The 24,615-nt window shown below is 29.9% G+C and overlaps 6 protein-coding genes and 2 non-coding genes across 8 annotated transcripts; 5 read left to right on the forward strand and 3 right to left on the reverse strand.

Moving 5' to 3' along the window:
• Nucleotides 1-474: 474 nt before the first annotated feature.
• Nucleotides 475-3,155, forward strand: LOC145749550 (isoaspartyl peptidase/L-asparaginase-like). Its single transcript, XM_082565345.1, has 7 exons — nt 475-667; nt 803-885; nt 1,061-1,203; nt 1,468-1,631; nt 1,778-1,926; nt 2,050-2,130; nt 2,435-3,155. The coding sequence occupies exons 1-7, from the start codon at nt 501-503 to the stop codon at nt 2,671-2,673; spliced, it is 1,026 nt and encodes a 341-aa protein (XP_082421471.1). The 5' UTR covers nt 475-500; the 3' UTR covers nt 2,674-3,155.
• Nucleotides 3,156-4,121: 966 nt separating this feature from the next.
• LOC145750780 (uncharacterized) lies at nt 4,122-5,513 on the forward strand. Its single transcript, XM_082566855.1, has one exon. It carries the CDS (start codon nt 4,122-4,124, stop codon nt 5,511-5,513), a length of 1,392 nt encoding a protein of 463 aa, XP_082422981.1.
• Nucleotides 5,514-6,625: 1,112 nt separating this feature from the next.
• On the forward strand, nt 6,626-8,905 carry LOC145750781 (uncharacterized). Its single transcript, XM_082566857.1, has 7 exons — nt 6,626-6,830; nt 6,889-7,091; nt 7,254-7,774; nt 7,935-8,097; nt 8,295-8,358; nt 8,443-8,608; nt 8,782-8,905. Exons 1-7 carry the CDS (start codon nt 6,626-6,628, stop codon nt 8,903-8,905), a joined length of 1,446 nt encoding a protein of 481 aa, XP_082422983.1.
• A 293-nt stretch (nt 8,906-9,198) lies between these two features.
• LOC145751690 (5S ribosomal RNA) lies at nt 9,199-9,317 on the reverse strand. The gene has a single exon (XR_014283751.1). It is a non-coding gene; the product is annotated as a 5S ribosomal RNA (ribosomal RNA).
• A 687-nt stretch (nt 9,318-10,004) lies between these two features.
• Nucleotides 10,005-10,123, reverse strand: LOC145751697 (5S ribosomal RNA). Its single transcript, XR_014283757.1, has one exon. It is a non-coding gene; the product is annotated as a 5S ribosomal RNA (ribosomal RNA).
• Nucleotides 10,124-10,638: 515 nt separating this feature from the next.
• On the forward strand, nt 10,639-11,707 carry LOC145749602 (transcription initiation factor IIA subunit 1-like). Its single transcript, XM_082565416.1, has one exon. The coding sequence runs from the start codon at nt 10,752-10,754 to the stop codon at nt 11,700-11,702; it is 951 nt and encodes a 316-aa protein (XP_082421542.1). The 5' UTR covers nt 10,639-10,751; the 3' UTR covers nt 11,703-11,707.
• A 402-nt stretch (nt 11,708-12,109) lies between these two features.
• LOC145749603 (transcription initiation factor TFIID subunit 9-like) lies at nt 12,110-13,189 on the forward strand. The gene is made up of 5 exons (XM_082565417.1): nt 12,110-12,250; nt 12,382-12,518; nt 12,584-12,721; nt 12,848-12,925; nt 13,007-13,189. The coding sequence occupies exons 1-5, from the start codon at nt 12,127-12,129 to the stop codon at nt 13,064-13,066; spliced, it is 537 nt and encodes a 178-aa protein (XP_082421543.1). The 5' UTR covers nt 12,110-12,126; the 3' UTR covers nt 13,067-13,189.
• A 139-nt stretch (nt 13,190-13,328) lies between these two features.
• On the reverse strand, nt 13,329-24,044 carry LOC145749519 (uncharacterized). Its single transcript, XM_082565304.1, has 12 exons — nt 23,781-24,044; nt 23,581-23,641; nt 23,367-23,500; nt 22,884-23,056; nt 22,513-22,572; nt 21,781-21,952; nt 17,796-17,939; nt 16,931-16,999; nt 16,521-16,669; nt 16,053-16,219; nt 15,679-15,775; nt 13,329-14,846 (listed from the first exon to the last, which is right to left on the reverse strand). Exons 1-12 carry the CDS (start codon nt 24,024-24,026, stop codon nt 14,576-14,578), a joined length of 1,743 nt encoding a protein of 580 aa, XP_082421430.1. The 5' UTR covers nt 24,027-24,044; the 3' UTR covers nt 13,329-14,575.
• Between the last annotated feature and the right edge of the window lie 571 nt (nt 24,045-24,615).

Genomic DNA, 24,615 nt, shown 5'->3' on the forward strand with positions numbered 1-24,615 from the left:
TAAGCTATTAAACAATGGGTCAAACTTGGTATTCTCACGTGGTTTTGTAAAGGGTAGACATTTAGTACAGAGAGGCGTTCTCTGCTATTAATTCTGTGATTGGTAGACATGATACGCCTTCGTTCCTCCCTAAAGAATAGCCCAACGTAGGGTAACATGAAGTGTATGAAATAATGTATATACATAACACTCAGCTTAGCGAAATAGATAATTAAAATGTTCAACAAAGAACGGTTCTTACGTAGAAAGTGAACCGAAGTATTATAGCTAGTTTTATGGTATATAAATAAACCCACACAATTGTTTTAGTATTAAGATATATTGTATTGTAAAAATACAATTGTATTGCGTCATTAATACAGCAAACACCGTGTAGTAGAGTTTAGTGTGTTTGTATTATAGCCCTTTCTGTATGTATACAGCTGCCTTAGTCTTTTAAAGTATTCAAGTTACTATGTACTTTTTATAGAAAGTCTTTGCTTTTTAATTTTGCATTTAAAATGAACGGTTCGATTTCGAATGAGGTTAACGGTCTAAAAATGAATGGAAATGGAAATGCCAATTTTAAACCAGTTTTGTTGGTTCATGGAGGCGCATGGAAAATTCCTGACGAAATAATTGAAGAATCTGCGGAAGGTGTAAAAGAAGCAGCAATTGAAGGTTATAGGTAAACAAACTATTGTAAAAATAAAATTTAACTTAATGAAATGGGCAAAATGTGTTGATAAGCAGGAGATATATGTTCGTGATATATTAGACATAGTTAAATGACTATGCATTATAACTATTGTTTTTGTTTTAGAGTTTTAAATGCCAACGGAAATGCTATAGATGCTGTGGTGAAAGCAGTAGTCAGTTTAGAAGACAATCCATTCTTTGACGCTGGTAAAAACATAATTTTGTATTTTTGAAGTTTTGATGGTAAAATGCCAAATTTTACACGGTCGCGGGTTGCGGGTGACTAAACTTGTTGTATCAAATTTCGTTGCTGTTTATTGCAGCATTTTTAAGTCAAAAACATGTGCTAATACAGTGCCTTGTATTTTGTTTTTAAATAAAGGAAGAGGATCAGTTCTTAACGAAAATAAGGAAGTCGAAATGCATGCCATGGTAATGCGAGGAGATACCTGCGATGTAGGCGGTGTGTTAAGTATTCAAAACGTTAAAAACCCCGTCCTAGCTGCAGAAATCGTTCTTAAAGAGGTAAAAAATGTTTGCAGCGTCCGTGAAATTTAAAACATATTAGTACACCTGCGCACTTAATATTTTATTGTATTAACTTAGCAAATAAAGGCTATACTTTGCATTTTAAATTTTTTTTTTAAATTGGCGGTATATTCTACAAAATAAATAAAAGAGGCTTAAGTATAAAAATTAATAATAGAGTATGAAATCACAAAGCCAAGAATAATGTTTTTAACCTTTCGTATTTAAAATCAGATCTATTTTTAACAATGACTTTTACAGAGCCATCACTGCCTATTTAGTGGACAAGCGGGTCTTCAATTGGCAAAGGAACATGGACTGGAAGAAAAACCTCTGGAATATTTCATAACCAGTTCCTCGCAGAAGGAATTCGCGAAATATCCGACGTACACAACCTCAATCAACAACCTATTTGACAGTACAGAGTAAGATTACCTATTTTAACGTTAAAATAATTAGTACAACGTATAAGCAACTTTCATTTAGTAATAGTTGCTATTCTAACATTCTTGTAATCAATTAAACATATGATTTACTCATAAATGTATATATGAGTATTTTTACATTTTAGCGGTCATGATACAGTCGGAGCAGTGGCGTTGGATTGTCATGGTAATCTTGCGTGTGCGACATCTACCGGTGGCATAACGGCACAGAAAGTCGGGCGAGTTTCAGACTCTCCAATCGCTGGTTCTGGAGGTTATGCTGATAACGATTCCGGTAATAAAAGTTTAAATAGACTTAATATTAAACAAATATAATTTTATTTTATAATAACCGATTTTTTAAATACTAGAATTATAAAATGCTCAATATTTTGATATAAAACGTTTTTTGTTAAAGTTGCTGTTTCCACTACTGGCCATGGAGAATCCATTCTGAAAATGAATTTAGCGAGAATGGTCAGTTTTTATGTGGAAAATGGTAAATCAAAGTTATTGCAAAAACAGTTTTAATTGCAGAGTATATTTGTAAACCAAATAAAATACAACATTTTTTTCCAATTTTATAAGAAGGTAGTGTCAGGTTATATTGTTTTGTTTGTTTGTTTATATTGATTAATGATATGACAAAACGTCATTTATACGTAAACTATGCAACCTTATATGAACCGCTTTTTTATTAAAAATGTGAAACCACAACTGGGTATCAAATTGTACAAATATTTTTTAAAGAAAAGAAATAAAACTATTTAATATTGTTTTAAAATTTCTATAATATATCGCAGGTCTTTCACCACAGCAAGCCATAGAAAAATCGTTAATCAAGATGAAAGAAAGGGTTGGTGGTAGTGGAGGGGTAATAGCTGTAGATGCTATGGGCCGAGTAGGCTTTCATTTTACAACTAACAGAATGTCGTGGGCGAAAATCGGTGGTGAAAATTTTGAAAAAAATGTTTCCAATGAGAGTGGGGATTTATTTGTTGAATATGGAACAGATACGAACATTCGCAGGGAGAAATTGTAATTTTTCCATTCTTTTTAACTCACGCTTGTTTTGTTTTATATGAAGAAAGAAGGATTCATATATCAAAAATGTCGTTTTACCTAGACACCTTTATTTTTATGATTCTAATTTTAGTGGAGACTCTTAGTATAATTTTTTTGGTCGCGTTTTTATATATATAGTAGCAATAAGTTACCAATTTAAACTCTTGTATACACAATTATTTAAACACTTTAGTAGAAAATATAAAGACATTTGGCACTTTTGTACAAATATCACTAACAACTAATTAATTTAAAAGAACTATACCTGTTAAATACTAAACAACTAACCAACATTCTTATGCCTTTGAATGTACCAATTATTTAACAAAAAAAAGTTAAAAACGCATTTCTGTAATAAGAGCAGAATAATTTTGTCGCAGAACATTCTTGAGCATGTTACCTTATTTTGCATAATCAAAATATATTCGAATTTAAATAAAACATTCCGACTTCATTTTTATACAAAATCTTTCTTCACTGTTTGATATTTACCTTTCTAGAACAGTTTTAGTTAAAATTTTATATTTTTTGTGAAATGTATAAAAGTGATGTTGTTATTATTTTTATAAAGTTTGGTTATGAATTGTTTTTTTTTTTTTTTAAATACAATCTCATTTTTGTTTATTACCCAAAATTATACACTATTTGCTACATGTGCAGACAATAAATTTAAAGAAATAAAAAATGAAAAAAACAGAAAATAAGAGATAACGGAAATTATACAAAACCCAAAAAAGAAGAGTTGGTTTCGCCTCTTAATGCTAAATAACCTTATCCAAAAAAAAAATATTTTGTAACTTCGTTATTATAATTTTTTTAGAATTACTTTAAATGTTTAATTTTGGTTTAAAAATCGGTCTTTTTTTAAAAAAGCCTACACTGTTAAAAAAAAACGTAAATTTTACTGTGACCGGTCGCGTGAAATATTACGATTAAGTTATGTATTCTTAAATTACGGATTTTTTTCGTAAATCCAGCGTGCTTGTAAATGGAATAAATATTTCAACCAATCACAGCGTCCGAAAAGTTTAACTCGCTCACGCAGACTAAAGTCACTGCGGTAAGGTTGTTTTGGGAAGTGGTGTTTCTGTTTAGTAGCTTTAGGTTTATGTAGCTTATTTTTTTAATAAATTGTTAAATAAGTAGTGTTTCGTGGGTTAAATTAACTTTCCACTAGAATAGTGATTTTCAATGAGACTGGTATTCAAGTTAGTCAGACAGTGGTAGGCTTGAAGGCTAGATGCCTGTCGGTCAATTATGTTTTAATATCACTACAGACTTTATTTTTGAAAATTTGTAATATACTAACTAACAAAAATAGTTTGATTTGTTTAAAATCGATATCTTATAGGACTTTTAATGTACAAATAATTTACTTTTTAGCTTTAGTCAGTCTACAATAACTGTCTATTAAGTAGGTATATTATGGATTTTGGCTGTAGCCTATTATGTTCACTGGAAATTTGCAAATCTAAGTTTAATTCTGTAAAATGTATGATTAAACATTGTAAGCAGCATATTCGGAATGGATTTCAAATTGATTGTCCATATCACAACTGTACCAAATCTTACAAAATTGTTTCATCTTTTTCATCCCATTTATCACGTTGTCATAGTCTGGAAACAGATAGGCCTATAGAAGAAGAAATTACACAGTTTAATCAATCTGTAAACTTGCCTTCATTGGACTGTTCATTTTCTGAAATTCAAAATATGAATATTAAAAAGACTCAAGATATAACACGCTCCAGCATTTATTTTTATTTTATGCTTCAACATAAGTATATGGTTCCTGGTAATACTATCAAGGAAATAATTTCTCATCTGCAGGACCTCTTGGAATGTTATTCTACTTCTGTTTACTCTAAGTTTCAAAGAATTTTATTAAATTATGGAATTTCGGATGACATTGTTTCAAAAGTTATACTTGATGCAAAAGATAATGATGAAATTAACGATCTTTACATTAACGGTTCCTTAAGGTCCATGCACACAAGGGAGCAATACTTACAAAAAAACTTTAACTATGTTGCTCCTATACCAATGAAATTGCTTATACAACCAGAGGATGGCATCTCTGAAACTTCTTTTCAATATATTCCAATCCTTAAGTCGTTAATGGCACTTTTTAGTAATAAAGGTGCCCTAAACCAATACTTGTCCCCACACGGAACGTCCAGTGGGTTTAAAGATTTTGCAGATGGTTTGGTTTTTCAAAACAACATGTTGTTCAGCGGTGTTGAGCCAGCACTTCAAATTATATTATATCAGGATGCATTCGAAATTGCTAATCCTTTAGGATCTGCTAAGCGCAAACATAAACTTCTTGGGGTATATTATACACTTGCTAATTTTTATCCTTGTCATAGAAGTAAAATTGACACATTTCAACTTGTTTTATTGTGTAAAGACAAATACATTACATCTTCTTCATTGGATATTGTTTTTCGCCCTTTGGTAGAAGATCTTAAACTTTTAGAAAAGGATGGAATCGACTTGGGAATAGGAAGACCGGTTCGTGGAAGTATTTTGTGCATATCTGGTGATAACTTGGGCAGTCATCTAATTGGAGGTTTTACTACAAACTTTAGCACTGTATCACATTTATGTCGGTACTGCACTATTAATCAGACTGATTTAAAGGAAAATTGGGCATGCGAAACAACAATGAGAAATGCTGATTCCTATGATTTGTCATTATTGCAAGTCGTTGATTCCAATCATTTTGAAGGAATTAAAAAAGCTAGCATTTTTAATGAATTAAAATATTTTCATGTTTGTTCACCAGGTTTACCACCATGTTTAGCTAGCTCATGATTTGTTTGAAGGGGTAATACAATTCGATATGATGCTGTTTATTAATTACTTCATACAAAACCACTGGATTACAATGGAGTTTTTAAATTTTAAGCTTCAACATTTTAAATATTGTTCTAGTGATGCACTATCAAAGCCACCTAAGATTATCTTAAATTCTAAAAGATTGTTGGGAAATGCCAACCAAAATTGGTGCTTATTAAGATTATTTCCTTTATTTGTACTAAACAATGTGGTTGATGTGGAAGATTCTGTATGGAAGCTGGTTCTAACTTTAAGATCCATAACTGAAGTAGTGGTGGCCACTTGCTTAAACAGATCGGATATTTCTAATTTAGGATTTTTAATCTCAGAATATTTAAACAATAGAAGTGCGATTTTTCCAAACGTTTTTTTAAGACCAAAGCATCACTACATGAGACATTATCCATGGGCAATTTTACAGTTTGGTCCAATTTCGCATACTTCGACCCTACGTTTCGAAAGTAAACATTCATATTTTAAACGAATTATAAGACATACTAAAAATTTTATTAATGTGTGTTATACATTGGCACATAATCATCAATTATTGCAAGCTTGTTTGCTGGAAAAAGAATTTTTTACTGAAGATGCCATTGCTGTTTTACCTCCTGCCAAGTTTTCGAGTTATATTTTGAAAACTGTAGAAAATTTTGGGCTTGAGTTATTTAAATGCAATTTTATAACATCTGCAAAGTTTAAAGGTTCTTTGTACAAGGTTGAAATGTGTGTTGTTCTTTCTAAAGATGGGTATGATTTAGTTCTTGGTAAAGTGTTTGCAATGTTTATACACGATTGTAATTTATTTTTAATAGTTTCTCGTGAATTTGGTTATTACTTTCCTCATTATGGTGTTTATGAAATTGAACCATTTACAAAAAGAGAGCCTAAATTAGAGTGCTTGTCTGTTACTGATTTATATGACTATATTCCACTACCTGTTTATGTACTACACACCAAAAAATTAATTGTATTAAAACAGCATATTTGTATTTAATGTTGTATCTGTACCCCTTTTTTAAACAATCTTGTTTTTGTATAAATTTATAGGTTATGTCTATGTATAATTTAAAAAATTATATTATAAAAATATGGAAAATTTTCAAAGTGTACTATTACAAATCTTACCCGAGTTAGAAGAAGAAAAGACTCGATTGGAAACCGGTTTGTCTCATCTTAATTCTCTAGGTGTGCTTAAAATAGCCGACCTACAGCATTTAGAGCTAGATGACTTACTGGGAACTTTTCGTCTCGTTCAAGCGCGAAAATTAATCAAAGCTGCCAACATGGATTTCAGTAAGTATTTAATTTTCACACTTTTTTCTTTATATTAATTTTCATTTTGTATTTACAGCTTCGTCTGGAAGTGCAAGTACAGAGCCAGTGCTTTCGAGTGATTCAAATTCCAGTTCAGATTCCTTGCACTGGATTCATGACTTTAAAATTCCCTGGGATCAATGTTCCCTAGATCTGAAAGCAATTTTAGAAGAAGGTGGGGTTCCTAACTTTGGTCAGCGCAAAGAGCTGATCCACAAAACCATTGAAGCTGTGATGAATGTAAGTATAGTTGGTGGACCTTTATTTGTTAATTGTTTAATCTAGGCAAAATGTAAAATGCTTTGACTCGCAGAGTCCTTTTTTCATTTCTTATTCCTGATTTATCGTTTATAAAGTTTTAATTTTTTAAGACCATTTTTCATAATTAAATTAAAATTGTAGATTTATGAAAAACCAGGCCGAAAGAACTTGGACAGAATTGCTTTTAGCATTGTGTCAAAATATCCCAAATCATTTCGGGATATGGCTGATGGTGTTCCTATAGGTAATGGACATAACTCCATTGCCAATCAACTCTTTTATAGATGGGAAAATGAGGCCAGAAAGAAGAAAAAAATATTGCATAAAAAACGTGAATTTGGTTCAACAGGTTTAAAATCCTCCTATGGATGTCGTAACTGGCAACCACCATCAGGTCAGTCTGATATAGAATCTAAAAAGTGGCTACAGGAAGTATTCAAGAGTCAGAATATTGATATGGAAAAAATTTGTGAGGTGATGAAGAAAACGTATGCATTGCAAAGAGAGGATATCAATAAAAATACAATAGTGCAAGAAGTATTGGTTGAATGGCCCTTTTTGAGGTATCCAAAGTGCCTATTGCAGCACTACAGTCAGTTGACAGAGAATAATGCAGAAGAACTTATTTCCACAATTGCTAACAGAAGTCTTCAAATTTACAAGTAAGCATTTGTAATAATAAAGAATCATTTTTTTAGTTTGCAAATGTTGACATATATGCTGCGCTGTGAAATTATTAAGTTAAGGTTACAACCTAATAATGTACCTAAATTCTGGTGTGTCTAAAATGTTGTGCAAAAGTTATTTTATAATTTCCTTTAGAATATTAAAAACACATGCGAAGCCGAGTGTTCTTAAAGTGATCCAGAGTATAGAAAAAGAATCAAGTCTCATTACAAATGAGACACCAAAGGCTGCATCAATTTTGTCTATTTTAACATCCCACTTCAACGAGGAAATATCAGCAATTCTCAAATATGTGGAGGTAAATTTAATTACTATTAATCTATATATCACTTGTTTCGGTCCTAATCTTGTAATTGCATGTTCAACTTAAACTTAAAAAAGGGCTTATAATAGCACTTTCTATAACTGAAAATCAAGACCAGTAAATGATCTAGTATTTTTATCGCCATTTTTAACTAGCACTATAAAGTACAATAATATTTGTGTTAAATTTAGGAGGAGAGTCTTCTTTTGGATGTAATTGAGAAAAGTGAACCAAGTCCAACTCTTTTTGTGTTAGGTAGGTTTATGTATTTTCGAATAATCTTATGTTAAATGTTTTTTTATTGCTCTTTCCCCAAATCAACAGTCATTTACTTTTTAGGTGATTCGCCAGCAAGGGCTCCAAACTTTGTCCTAGCCATAGAAAATAAATTGATACTGAGGTGTGACAATTATTTTCTGGGTGTTGCATGCCTGTTTATTTCATACTATGTCTTCAACATGCTATACCCAAAAAAGGCTGTGGCAACACTGGAATTCATACAAAGGTTAGCATGAATGCGAGATATTGAATTTCTTCCAGTAATTTTTTTTTTTGAAATACCTAAGAACTTACTTTTTTATTCGATACTTCACCTTATGGTTTTAGGTTTATTTTCTTTGTAGTTGGCAAAAATGTACTAAGATGACTAAAACTAATCAAATGTTTTCTTTTATACAGATACTTTGCTGGAATTAATGCTCCAGGTTCAAAATGCAGCAAAAAACGCTATACTGGGGGTGCACATCCGAAGGTTTTGGCATTGGGAAGGCTAGTGCAATTCACTACCCAAACTTTGGACTAAAAAGTTGAACAAATTTGTGCCTTTTTATTTTACATGTATCTGTGTAAAAGTGTGTGTTTACTGTTCTTTTTTGTGTAAAAACTGCTGCCAGTGATTTTGAACGTAAATAAAACTTGAAACGTAGCAGTAAAAAATACCTTAAATAATCGCGTACTTTTTACGATAAAAATCAGTAAAAACTAGATAAAAACGGCGTTAATCGCGTTTATTTTTACAGCATTTCGTACCGTAAAATTTACGGTAATACTCAGTAAAAACTGCTGCCTGTACTTTTCACAGTAAAATGTTTTAACAGTGCACGGCACCCGGTATTCCCAGGCGGTCACCCATCCAAGTACTAACCGGGCCCGACGTTGCTTAAATTCCCAGATCGGACGAGATGGGGTGTACTCAACGTGGTATGGTCGTAGGCGAAATCGTTAGCGAAAGGTGTGTTCTTATCCGCTTATTATTTTATGACGTAACGCAATTTAAATTAAAATCGAAATAATGGCATAATAAAAGCAAAGTTCTCTAAATGAAAAAATGTTATTTAACCAACTTTTAAATGTAATTAGTTGGATCACTTTTCTAGCGAGGGTTTTAATCCTTTCATTGTTCTTTGTAAGCAAATATAAGAAGATATTAAGTTGTGTTGTAAGCTGCGTATTTAATCAAGTCTTCTATTGTTTAAATAAGCATTATTTAAAAAAAATATTAATTTTTTAATACTAAATTTATAAAACTTTAGCAACAAATAGTTAATTGGCAATTGGACGTATTTATTTAAACAGTAAAACTACCTCTTTTAATTGGTAATAGAACGTAAAAAACACTATGTAAAATAAAATATATTGTATGTAAGTGACAAGTGTAGTATAATGTATTTTGTTTAACTTAGATTAATTGGCGGATTTGTGGTATTAAAAAATTTTAAATTACAAAATAGCTTTTCGTTGTAAAAATGCTAAAAAAACAGCAACATTTTTGCAACAAATTTTTATATAAAACTTTAAACAATTAAACTACTATATAAATTATTTTAAAATGTTATTAGGCGTTTATAAATAATATTTTTGCATATTTTTATACTACATAAAAAAATTGTTTTTTATCAAAAAGCCTACGGCACCCGGTATTCCCAGGCGGTCACCCATCCAAGTACTAACCGGGCCCGACGTTGCTTAACTTCCCAGATCGGACGAGATGGGGTGTACTCAACGTGGTATGGTCGTAGGCGAAAGCGATAGAGAAAAGTGCGTTCTTATGCGCTCGATTGTTTGTGACGTCACACAACTAAATAAAATAACAGAACATAAATAATTAGTTCTGTAAAGTTACATAATTCAAACAAAATGTTCAAATAAAAATTTAAAATAAATAACTTCACTTTATTATTTGACAACTTTTAGTTATGTTCTTGTAAGGGAACGTTAGTTGCATGTCATCAATTTCCAGTTTTACATGACCTTTCAACTTCCATGAGTTTTCACGTCTACATAAAAATTCAAAGCGATGAGAAAATGGCGCAGTCCTAAATTCGAGACTGCTAAGTTAAAGGGCGAAGCGTTATGTGATTTTAACTGTCTATTTATTGTTTATTAACTGTGTTTAAAACTATTTAATAAAGGTAAAAATGTCGTATACTTATATGGTCTTTAGTATAGATGGCATTTAAAAAATGTACTAGCAACTGAACTGCTGGAGTTTACTTAGTCATTTTGTTAATTTTGCTTTTTATCATTTATAGACTAAAAACAGGCAGACAGAACAATCAATTTTTATCGCCTGTATTTGTTTTAAATGTGTAAAAGCTAAAAACTTCGTGTTTGAACCTTTTAAATTGAAAAAAGATCGACATTTAAAAATGTCAAAGTCTGTAAATGGACAAAACGCTGTCGGAAAATTATACCAAACAGTAATCGATGACGTCATAAACAACATCCGAGAAACATTTTTAGACGAAGGAGTTGACGAACAAGTCCTACAAGAACTGAAACAAACATGGGAAAGTAAAGTCGTTCAGTCAAAGGCAGTGGAGAATCCAGAAGACCGAAGACCACAAATGCCTTTGTATGTTTACCAAGGTGCTGGGAGCTCCAATGACAGACAACAACACATTGTTTACCAGTCTAACCGCGGACAAGCTATGACAATGACTGCACCAGGGCAACAAGCAACCTTAGCTCTTCCAAACAATGTTCTGTTTCAACAGCAACAACTAACTGGAAATCAACAAGTTTTTACTGCATATCAACCTCATCAAGTACAGAGACAAACCACTGCACATCCTACAACACAAAGCCAAGGAGACAAGAGTCAGCCATCGGCTATAATTCAGGTTGATGGAGCTTGCGATAAAGAAGAATTTACCACATTGTCCCAAAACTTGCCAAGCTGTAGTTCTGTTAGGTCAAAAGAGGAACAATCTTTATCAACAAACAATAAAAAATGTTTCAAAAAGAAAACTTTATCTATAAATATTACTCAAAAATCTAACATTCCACAGTTTGATGGCAATGTTGATTCCTCTTCAGACAGCGATGATGACTCGGAAGATGATGATGATGAGGAAGAAGAGGAGGAGGAGGAGAAAGAAGCTCCAGAGCCGGTTGACGAGGAGCCACTATGCTCTGATGATGACGGAACTGATGAAGATCCAATCGAACTGTTTGATACTGACAATGTAGTTGTTTGCCAGTATGATAAAATTCATCGTACTAAATGTAAATGGAAGTTTAACTTAAAAGTTGGGATCATGAATCTTAACGGAAAGGATCATGTCTTCCAAAAGGCAACCGGAGAAGCAGAATGGTGAACAAATCATAGATTGTTTTAGATCTTAGTTTTCTACTGTTACAATATAACATTAGGATATTACATGTTTTAACATGGTAAAGAAATTTCTTAATAAAATACAAGTTTTATAAGAAATTATGTGTTGAGAATTTTTTTTATTTGCAAAAGAAAAAAACTGTTAAACAGTTTTTTAACAAGTTATTTATATTTTTAACTATCATAAAACTGAGGTGTTTTCTTAAAGTTGCAACCTAATGTAATTTAAACATTTGGCATAATGTGTTAAGTGAAAAGAATATTTTTACACATAAACTTTATTTTGTTTGTTAATCAAGGCCTGTAATTTTTCCTCTAAATCCAATGCTCACAATTTTAATTATTGCTATTTTCTAACCATAACAATTTCTATATTTAAGATTATTTTATATATAATATTAAACAAAATGGAAAGTAATAATGAAGCAACGCTACCCAAAGACGCACAAACAATTATAGCAATCTTAAAAGACATGGGAGTAACTGATTATGAACCGAAAGTTGTTCACCAATTATTGGAATTCACATACAGTAATAAAACAAACCTATATTAAAATAATTCGATCCCTTTTTAAGTTGGAAAAATTCTAAAGGATAAATTTTAGCTTTGATTAGGTTGTTAATTAAACCATTATGATAATAATAATAGTTGTTTTACATAGGATATATCACTGATGTGTTGGAAGATTCCAAAACTTATGCAAACCATGCTGGAAGATCAAGTATAACAATGGAAGACACTAAACTTGCGATTCAATGTCAATTAAATACTTCATTTCAGAATCCCCCTCCAAGAGATGTAAGTAAAGTTATAGCAAGTGGTTTATTTCATCATGAATTTTATGTTATATTTAAATGTTTTAGTTTTTGGTTGAAGTAGCAAGACAGAAGAACAGCACTGCTCTTCCTCCATTAAAAAACTTCTCAGGAGCAAGACTACCTCCAGATCGATATTGTCTTTCATCAGTTAACTACAGACTGGCCCCAGTTACAGAACAAAAGGTATAAAAAAATTAACAAGTTTTCAAAAGTTGTTGTAGAACTACAAAAAATTAAATATTTATTCCACAATATTTATTTAAAGAGTTGTGAAATTTATTTTGTGATAAATTATTGTTATTTATTTAGCCATCATGGAAAAGTAACATCAACCGACAAACTTCACAACCGCAAACCCCACAAAAACATCAATTTATAAATCCCCAAGTAAGCAAAAACTGTCCAATAATTACCTTTAAAAATTTAATTTTTTAAAGGCAAACAATGAACATTTTTAATTTTTTTTAGATTATTATGCCTTCTAATTTCAAGAGGAAATGGGATGAAGAAGATGATTATGATAATTAAAGACACAAAACTAAATTTGTTTTTGTGCTTTAAGTTCAATAAATTCTCCCCGAGAAGGTTTTTGAAGGTGTTAAAAAGACAATTATTGATGCAGTTTATTTTCTTTTTGTAATAAATGGTATATATTTAGTTGTGTGTATTTTCTTAAAAAAAATTAAAAAAAAAGACATTTGTCAACTTAATAAACTAACTTATCTAATCTTAAAAACAAAACACTAAAGAATCAAGTTGTTTACAAAACACAATCATCTATTATCAACAAAAAAATCTAAAGTCAATTAAGTTGGCAGCATTATGTTCAAAAACAACAACTTTCAACAAATATTAACGCAACAACAAAAAAAAACAAAGTTCAGATTTATACCAATCAGACAAGGATGAAAACTTCTTGATTATGCTAATTCAACATTTTTAAACTAAAACAACAACAGAGTAGCAGCAAGAACGCTTGAAATAAACAGATTTTTGAAAATGACCCAATTTGTAGGGCCAGAAAATATAGAGCTCTATTGAAATGAAATATAATTGAATGTTAAGTAGGTGCGAATAAGAAAATTAATGTGGAAAGGCAACAGGAAAATTTAACGGTGAGGGTAGATGAAATAATTACTGTACAATATTACAAAAATGTAATAAAACTACTTCTTACTAGCCCAAATTTTGTGAAAGCAATGACACACTGCTTTAATTAAATGGTTTAAGAAAAAAATGAATTTAACGACACTATTTACAACCCTGAGAATGACCATTGTTCAAATGAAAATAATATAATAGCTTAAGCTTATAGGTTGTTATAAGTACTACCTTTTAAACAAGTTATACAAGACATTAGCCCAGCCGACATTTGGCTAAAAAAAAGAATTTATAAACATTGGTTGTTAAATTGAAGAAACAATTTCTACAAATAAGTTTCTATGTAAACAACACACTACACAACTAGGATATAATTATTCTAACTTCCGGCAGTGTCCAGTAAAAAAAAAATTACATATTCACAAAAGTGGCTACATTAAACAAGACCCAAAATTCGTTTTAAAAATATATAGAAGATTTATGTATCATTAAGAATTTACAAATAAAACGAAATATATGCCTAGTTTTACATGTAAGCTGCACAAAATTTTGTGGACAAAAATTTGTAAAACATTTTTAAATGTTCAAAAACAGAGTTAGGGTACCTGACCCTAATAAATTTTATAAAAAGTATTAAATGTTTTTCTATTTACAATTTTAACAATACAGCCCTGCTAATTAATTTAACAAGTTTGACAAAATTTATCAAAAAACATGTCAAAAGTCTACCTTACTAACATCTGCCTATTCCAAAAATGATCACCAAATTAAATGTGTATCATTTAAAAAGAGAATGCTATTCAATTACCTATTAAAAATAGAACAGGGAATTCTTTAAATTGCAATCTTATGTCATCAACTAACTGACAAACACTTTAGAACGAAAACAAAACACCCTATTGTCTTGCATTGTTAAGCATCCAACACCTCAAGAAACTAACAATCGAAGGTTTTATCCATCGGCGTCGAACCTCGAGATTCACTTCCTGAATCCATTCCAACACTGCCACTCAGTGGCGTCAAAGAGATGTGGCTCGAATGAAGACCAGATGAGGAAGATCGAGAAGAGGTAGAGGGAGCTCCAGAGTCTGTTACCATAGCAACCTCATTGTCCTCTGGGTCAGAGCGAGAAGAGAAGTTGTTGTTATTGTTGTTGTTGGATTCTAGAATGTTCTCGCCCATTTGTGTGATTTCACATTGTTCGTATCTGTGCACATGAACAGAAAAGTAAATTTTTTGGATTGTAAACACCACTTGCAACAACAATAAAAATGGGAATTATGTTTATCTGGGCAAATCAAAGTAAAACATGAAAGTAATTTAGGTACACCATGCAAGTTAGTAGAATAAGTAACACAAAAAAGTTAAAAACCTTTTACAGTATAAGGTATCAGAAATAAGATCTCCAGTTATTGAATGTTTAAATGCTTGACTACTTAAGCTGAGACTGGAATTTTACAAACAATTTAAGGTTTTTTAATTTTTTAAACTTTCTGTACATTTTTAAATTTGGAACTTACAAGAAATAAAAGGCCCAGAGTTTAATTAGAAAAGGGTGATGGTTTTTATAAATGCTTTTCATGCAGATTAATTAAACAAATCAAAAAAAGGCTAAGCTAATGAAACAACCACACACTAAATACCTAACTTAAAAACATTTCTAAAAACATTGAAAATAATTAACCAAGCTGATAAAATTTAGGTAAACACCCGCTTAACTATTTACAACAAAGACCAAATTTCTGGTAAAAATATTCGTAAATTATTAATTTGATTTGCTTGGAAAAAACTAATAATTTACCTATAAAGGTAACTACCAGGAAAATTTTATGAAACCAATCTAAATCTAGTTAGTAAACAAAACATATAAAGGTAATAGGCTAACATTCCTGTCACCTACTATAAGTCAAAAAAATCTTTTTTAAAAAAAAAATCTTTTAATATCTTGTATAAACCTACATATTGAGTTACTAAACTAGGACTCTTACAAAAACATGGGATGTTGCATCTATGTTAGATGAAAGGCATTTTTAACTTACTTTATTTTTGGTGCTGTTCGATTGGAAGGATCTTGTATGGTATAACTTAAACTTGGAATCTCTCCTGCATTGCTTTTACTTGGTAGACCAGCCATTTCTGTTAAAACCAATTTCTTATTAATATTTGTTGTACTTACAAATTTGCAAATAAAGTTCTATATTGAAAATACTATAAGCATATTTTGGTTGTTTTTAGCATTTTTATTAGTTTGTTTGTGGTAGGGAATATGTGACAAATTGGATTTTTTATCTTAATGCCTTAAAGCTTAACAAAGTTTTATCTAAAACTTTAGGTATATTGATAAAAAATAAGAAACAATTTTTATTTATTCTAAAAACTAAACAATTTTTAATTTTCAATAAAGTTCACTTACGTTCTATGTAGGGTTTAAGAACAGGTGGTACAAGGGATTGAGCAATCTTTAGGTTCTCCTGTGAACATGAACCTGCTTCTAACCCATAAGCCATCCCCATTCTTTTAAGTACTTCAATATCATCATGGATTTCAAATGTGTTGTTAAAGTTAAACATGTATTCATATCTTGAAAATAAAAATTTTAAATAACAGTATTAAATTTTTCAAGATTTTGCAAGATCATTTAGTAATTTTAACTATTTTTTTATCCTTTATTTTATATACACTTAAAAATAAACATTCACCAAATTAACTAAAGCGATATTTGCCAACCATTCATAAATTTGAAGCATTGTACAAAACAGGTTAAATTTAAAAGAGTAAACAAACATGGATTCAAAGAAAAGGGTCATTTATTATAACTTTAATACAAAGCATATTGTTGCAGCATTTACTTAGAAAAATAAGAATAAATATAGTGCATTACTTGTCATTTGATATACTGCAATCGATGACTGTTTTCTTGCTTGTGTTGACGATAATGAAAGGAAGCAGAATGGAGGAATTTTCGGGAGGCGGGCCTTGAGTTTCCTGCATTTTCTTGTTTCTTTGAACAAGGTTTTTAAAAGCAATTTGCTAGAAAATAAAACAAAAACTTATCTGATAATGGTAAAAATGATATACTTAGTACATTAAATTCATAACTTAATATGTCATTTTTTAATTTAAAAAAAATTTTAATTAATAAAAGTTTAACAGTAACATTTTTATATTCTGCAGTTTTTAAATATAACAAAGATTGCAATCACTAGTTTTAAAATTTTGCCATTAATTTATGCACAATTTTTCGGTATTTATTAACTAACATCAAGTTAGAATAGTTACAGAAAAACATACTTGTAAAATTAATTCTTGTAACTGTAAAGTTTTCTGTTGAATTCTTTGTTCTCTCTTCTTTTTATCATTCTGTTGAAAAAAAATGTCAAGTATTTCAAGTATTTGTCAAAGTAGGCAGTAAAAAAATTTAAACCAAACCCAATTTTTTTGATAAATATATAACCACAAAAACAGATTTTAAAATATGTGTGGGTGGAAATGCAAGAGAGGTAATAGTATTAGTATGTGTGGGTAGTTATTTAAGGGTAATGTAGTAAAACGAATACGGCCGAAATCTTAGCAATAAATTGGTCATATTAGAGTCACAGGGTAAATATCAAAAAATTGTTTTGACACTCAAGTACTTTTTTACTACATATTCAAATGACATAACATGATATTGAAACAATATCAAAACGTCAAATAAAATTAACCCTTCTAATCACTGTTCATCTTAAAATTGTAACCAAGTGAGTCATGGTAACAAACACGCGTCAAAAATTCCTAATATCAATTTTAAAACCAATCATTTTAAAAATGGATTTATTAATAAATAAACATACATCTTAACATTTATGTAAGAAAAAAATTAACTTAAATGGGTATTTTTTTGTTAACTTTAAAAAACACAACTGCTGGTAAGTTAGGAGTTAAGCAAAGTAAAACTTCAGGTTTTAAATTAAAATACAACCTGACTTAAATCCGGTGTTGAAATATTACCCAATATTTATTTATAAGTAGAAAAAAAAATTTCCCGGAAAACCAAACTATGAACCGAATTTTTGACAGTCAATTACAAATTGCTTAAATATAATAAAACCAGTGGCCATATAAAATTCCCTTGTTAAAGTCTAATTAAACCCTTTTGTCTTTAACAGGTACTTACAATTAGGGTCTGCACTTCCTGCGCAGAATTAGTAGGCAATCCAACCCAGTGGATATCCTTCTTGTCTTTGTAGATAATATCCATTGCCATTAGTACATTGAGGGCATCATACACTCGTCTTCTAATATTTTTTTGATCATAAGGCTACAAAATAAACAAAAAACTAGGCTTAAATTATGTACAATACAATATACACTAAATAAATATTTAACAATTAAATTTTTACAGTTTTGTAAGGCTAAATAAACAAAATTTTTACACATTTTTAAACCAAGTTTTACATTTTTCTGTTAATAAGTTATTTTTTGTGAAACTATAAATGGTGCTTGGCACTGGTGGTATTCAACTTATGTCTTATCAGTGCTTACTTTACATCATTTACCACATTTTGTCGAAATAAGATAACATAAAAACAAGTTTTGTAAAACAAGACAAAAATGTGTAGAAAATTACATTGCAATGTTATTTTTATTAACTTTAATTTGTTAATGGTTATTTTAAATATGAAACAATGTATGTTTAGTTTATTTTTTACAAAAATAACAGTAAAATTTTAAAAATCAACTTATGGTCAGTATTTTCTGTTACATCTTTCAAAAAGTCATTAATAAAAATTTTATTTTTTCTATTTTTGGCTGTTTACACAAGCCTGTATTTTAGCCTGGAATTTAAATTGAAATTTTGATGTTATTCATTGGAATGTAAGAGAAGAAAATAGCAGGCCAAGAAATGATGTCATTATTAATTCTCTGTGGCATTCTAGCTTTAAACATCAATAAATTCTTTTCTACATTATTAACGCTACATTTAATTTTCAAGAATTTTTAGGATTTTAAAAATAATTTAAAATGAAAAATATTAATAAAACTGTAATTAAAAGTTTTTAAAGAATGTTAATTTTTCATTAATATAATACCAATAAAAACATTAAATATACTATCATTCAATATTTTTGTATCGAAAATGGCAGTATAAATACAATGTGCCCAATTAAAGTTTTGTATATTTAGTTAACTTTAAACCAGTCACAAAATAAGGACACAAAGGGTTCACAACTCCACTCGATAAATAAGTAAAGAAAATCGGGTAAGTAGTTTTAAGTACAACCCATTCCAATAAGCCATGTGCTCTCTTAGCACAGCGCTACAACGAAATATGCTTTGTGAAAAAATGGAAAAGAATTCGTGGCTTTATATTTATAGAAACTATAAAACTCGTCCAAAAACGGGCAATGCCAACCAAGAGCTACAAAAGAAATAAAAACAAAGATATTTTGTCGATCAAATTGTCGGCAAAGAGAGCATACAATAAAAGACGAGAGTAGCAAGAGAGTGTACACTCTGTTAATTCTCTAAGCGAGAACGCCTACAACACTCTTGCTTGTTAAAGCTATGTGGTCGCGTTTGTTATTCATTACATTGGCAGCTAATATACAACCACGTGGCACGCTTACTTGTTTCCTTTATGTGTAATATATATGTATACGCAAGGTATATATTTAAAGTTGTTGGTTGTTTAATGTTTTTGTCCTATTAAAGAAAATGTGTGTCTATAGATTTTTCGGGATTATACCAAATGCACTAAAACACTTTACACAGAGGATTTTATGCAATGTTAACTCATACCAAGACCATGGCTTTCTTTATTACAATAAAATATGTTTATATGTTGGATGGTGATCCCTTTTAAATACGGCGACACGTGAAACAAATGTTATCGTAGCATGCCCTTACATCCGTTTCTGAGCAATCGAGAATTGATCTAGCTAATAAATAACCAAGTTGATACAGAAAAATTCCGATATTTACTTTTGTTGAAAATAGACGAAATAAAATATTCGGAAAATTTCCCGATCGCTGTTAGGCAAACCTTTTTATTTTTATTTTTTTCTAAACATAAGATTTAAATAAAATTTAAGAGTTTAAAACATTTATAGTTTTTAAATTTTATCGCAAAATCCTGTAGTCATAGAACAAATCTCTTACCGGGACAATATATATAATTTTAAGCTTTTAACGGTCAAAAATAACAGCGGATATAATTATGCAAACAACTGCACGTTCAATAACGCTACTCTGTGCAAACAGATCGGCATTCTCCTATGACGTAGACAATCACTGTGGGTGACGTCATTTGGCAAGCGCGGGAGGCAGGTGGTGTATGCGAAAGCCGTAGGGAGATTTTTTTAATAAAGTAAAGAGCGAAAAAATGCCTGATTGGCGTAAAAATAAAAAATATTTTTTTAAATGTTGGGGAATATGCACGCGATCTGATGAATTAATAACAGTATTTGTAATTGATTGGCTTTTTCTTTTTCGTCGGGTACTCAATCATAACTGATTTAAAATTAAAAATGACCATGGACAACAAGGTCAATGTGTTTATCGTTTATTATCATATAAACGCACATTTAATAACTATATAAAATTACCAGAAAAATGCTTAATGACCAAAAAAAGCAAAGTAAAAAATAAAACCATTTTTGTATGCGTGTTATATAGCTGTCCATAACGCGACCTAAATGACCCGAACATCCTTTTTTTAATAATAACACTTCCTATCCAAATGTAAATATATCAGTGAGAAAAATCCAAAAATATTTGACATCATCGTCAGGTCAACTAATTTAAAATAAACACAAGCAGTTTAAGTAATTGCAAAATTGTAAAAAAAAAATCGTAAAATCAACTGTTTTAAATATACTGAATGCATTTTAACTTAACAACCATAATTAAAACACAATTTTTATGAAAAACTTAATGTTATTTTCTTGTATAAACCGTTAACTTAACATTTGTTCTATATTATAAACTGTTTTAACGAAAAAAAATATTAAGGAAAATCTTAGGAAACGTATGTTAATGAAATGCTGTTCATTCATAAATTTGTGATATAAATGGTCTGACGTTTATCAAAGCCTATTCCTACGGGGCATGATTATATTACAGTGCGGTAAAAATATAACTACATGCATTAAAAGCTTACCTATGTAATTATATTTGCGAGGATAGAAAAGCAACATTTATGGCATTACCAATTTTAAAAAATGTTTTAACAGGTCAAAAAAAATGTGAAATCAGCGTACACAAAAAAGTCTTTGATTAAACTATATAAATTCATAAAGACATTTATAGCCTCTTAATCAGAACCACATCAATTTTATGACAATGGAAATTCTTTCACAAACTTTAAACTATTTGAAATTAAACAAATATTCACACACCCAACTTAACCCAACTGAAGTGATTGTTATTTATGTTAGCATATGCCTTTGTTAATTTGAAAATCAACATGATGCCTTTGTAAGTTAAAACTTTCAAAATACCATTTATATATAAACAAAAACACAACCTATAAAAATTCTCAATCAAAAACAAAAACCTTTTGTAACAAATAATACAAAAACTATATACATGGTCAACTTATTAACACCCAAATGCCCAATTGACTTTTATTTTGAAGTGTCACACCAAAGACAAAATGGGCTAGATAGATTTCTTTTGGACCAATAGGTTCCCTCAAAATGCCACATTTTAAATATTGATTAACCAATTAGTTGTTTTGTTATTTACAAACCAGGTCAAAAATGTTAAGTGTAAAATTTTACAAAAATATTTAATAAAACTTTAGTTACAGATTGGCCATATTGTCATTACTTTTCATTCTATTTGTATTTTTAATAATAATTTTAAATAAGGAAATATTATAGTCTAATACTATCCATTTCTTTTAAGTATTCAAGGAAGAAGATAATAATATATGCTCTTTATATTACTAATCTCTAAATACTATATTTAGTTCTATTTACAATTGAAATTCAACTGTAGTATGGGAATAATAGGAAAACATAGATTGCAAATCTTAAACCTATAATTTGTGAACACTTTATATACAAACTATAGGCCCCTTTACAATACCGTACAAAATCTATAACAAATTTACAGAGTAAATATAATGAAAAAAATACAAGTTTTGATATTTTTACCTGGTCGACAACATGTCTTTTTTGTGTTTCTGTATAATCAGCAACCAATTCGTCGGCAACTTCGTTGTAAGTTGTTGTCATTTTTTGTTTTACTTTTTCGCAAACCAGCATGGCAAAATGACGAAGTCCCTTGTTGCCCTTTTCACCACAAGTAGGCGTCCTTCGTCTTTTGCTAAAATTATTTTTTTCAATTTATCCGAAAATAAATTTGAAAAAATATGTGTGTATTATACCGCTTATGGCATCGAACTTTGTGTGAGTTATACCACGCATATCAGCAAACTACAAGTCAAAAGGTTTCGGGCTCGAGTTGCACCAATGCCACAATATTCACCCCTGAACTCGGATTACAAAAAAACTAAATGAAATTCTTACTAACACCTTTCCTCACAAAAAATACAAAAACCGATTATCACCATCAGTTAACACAAAGAAAAACAAAATATTCACAAATGTAATATAATAATTAAAAAGAGTTACATCAAGATATCGGACTTGTCAATGATGATATTAATTTTTTAATTAGATATATAACAAGTTACAAAAATAATAAGTTATTTATAGAATTAATATTTAATGAATTTTAAAATACTATTGACCAAATTTAATTTAAAAACTGCAATTTTTTATCAGTTGGTTTTCAAACAGAACCTATGTTGATATGTATCAAATAAAAGTTGACAAATTATCCAAACAAAATAAGTTAAAAGTAAATAAAGTACAACAACTTACGTTTCACTTTGTGGAAATGATGTATCCATAAATAATGACGATCTTTTTTGGCTCATCGGGCTGTTAATTGGAATTTTATTTGTTTTAAGTTTGAAAAAATTCTATCTGGGTTATGCAATCAATAAATGAATTCTTTTTCAAATATGATATAAATTTTACAACATTTTTGACAAACAAAAAGTTAAGTTTGAAAATTTATATTTGTTTAGATTAGGTAAAACAAAAAAAATTTAAACTTTAATGTTTTACAGTGTATTTATCAGTTTGACACAAGTGAAACATTTTTTAAATAACTAAATTTTGAATTACAAATTTGTAATTCTTAAAAAAATTAAATTAAATATCATGTTTTTTTGTTGCCCTCAACTTACCTCTGGGAATGAGACCAAGTTTGCGGAATGGTCGGCAATCTTGCAGGGGAAGCAGGTTGAAGATTGTAGGGGGATTGAGAAGACATAAACAGATTAGATGATTCATTGTTTGATGCACTTGGTAGTGGACTTGAGGAAATACTTGACAATAACTTGGTGGGGGTTGAGGGAGTCTGTAAACATGATACAAATTTAAAAAAAATTAAAGTAAGTCAACAGTTCTCTTTGGAGTAAGCTTTTCAATATATATATAATTTAGTTCATGCAATAATTAAATTTTTTATGCAGAGTTTTACAAATAAACCCAATAATACAATATTTTTTTGATTTTTATTTATCCATGACATGGAAAAGCAGACTTTATGGCCTAAATCCAACCCAAGGTTGAGTTGACTCTATTAATTTCACATAAAAAAAGTAACAGATTTGAATTTTTAGACATTTTTTTAAATTAGAACACAAATTCTTTTTTCAGGTACTCACAGTTGTTTGTAGGCCTCCAGTAATAGGAAGGTGAACATGATTTTCATTAACAATTTGTGATTTTGGGATAGTTATTGTGTCTCCTACTTTTAGTTTTTGGACTTTGGCACCAACAGGAAAATTAATAACAGTTCCTATTATAATATGTGTTATGTTTAAATATTACAGAAATTGGCAAGTTTTATTAAAAATCTTCTTGAAAATTTTGTTTTACCTTTTATTGGGCTTGATAGTGGGCCTCTCACATTTATAATGTTCTGGGTATGATTATTAGTCTACAAAATTAGTTTAAAAAAGTCAGTAAATGCAATTGTAACTACTTTGCAATAATATGTTATCAATTATTTATGCCGGATTTTAAACAAAAAATTTTCTGAAGTTTAAGTATGAAAAATTAAGTTGAGATTAATTTACCCCATCTATATTGCTTTTTATAAGCCTGACGATTTGAGGTTGACTTGTGCCATTTGCTGGTATAGTTTGAACAAATCGAACTTGTGACAGATTTTGTTTTGCACCCTGTGCTGCAACAACCACGCGACCTTGCGGTATTAAAGTTTGAAGGTTGCTACCATTGTTGTTTATAGTGGGTAAAAAAGAAGATTGCAATGCTGCACTTGACACAACAGATGCTACATTCACATCTTCCTGAACAGCCATTATAAACTACACCTAATATTAAACAACAAAATGCAATAAAGAAAGATGGGTTTATATTATTTATGCTGTTTAAATAGGTGTTTAAAAAAATCTGTTTACCAATATGGTAAATTAGTTTGCCCAACTTTCTGGCATTTAGACAGACAGTTTAATACCTTGCCAAACTTTGTTCGTAGGTTATTAATTTATATTTTAACTACAGAACTCTCTGACTAATCTATCATTGATTAGCCTTAAACTAAATATACTGATATATGCGCAGTATAAACGTTAATTATTTTCTTAACAAGAAGCTACAATATCATTAGCCTATATTACTATGGTATAGTACGAACAGTCCGCACAGCCTGACAGCCGTAATGTAAAGTTGTTGAAAACTATCGTTTAACAATTTTGCAAAAATAGCATTATTAGTCTTACGTATGGTAGGTTTACTACAAGAAAAGCCTATTTGTGAATGGTTACCAAAATAAATGACATAATAAAAATATAAAACGTAAGTCAAATACAAAAAATGTAAAAAACGTGCAATCCAAACAGAAGAACTCTGGTCCAACGACTTTCGTCTTTCGCACTAAAACTAAACTGA

The sequence above is a fragment of the Corella eumyota genome, chromosome 4, assembly GCF_963082875.1.
Source record: "Corella eumyota chromosome 4, kaCorEumy4.1, whole genome shotgun sequence".
NCBI classification, from domain to species: Eukaryota; Metazoa; Chordata; class Ascidiacea; order Phlebobranchia; family Corellidae; genus Corella; species Corella eumyota.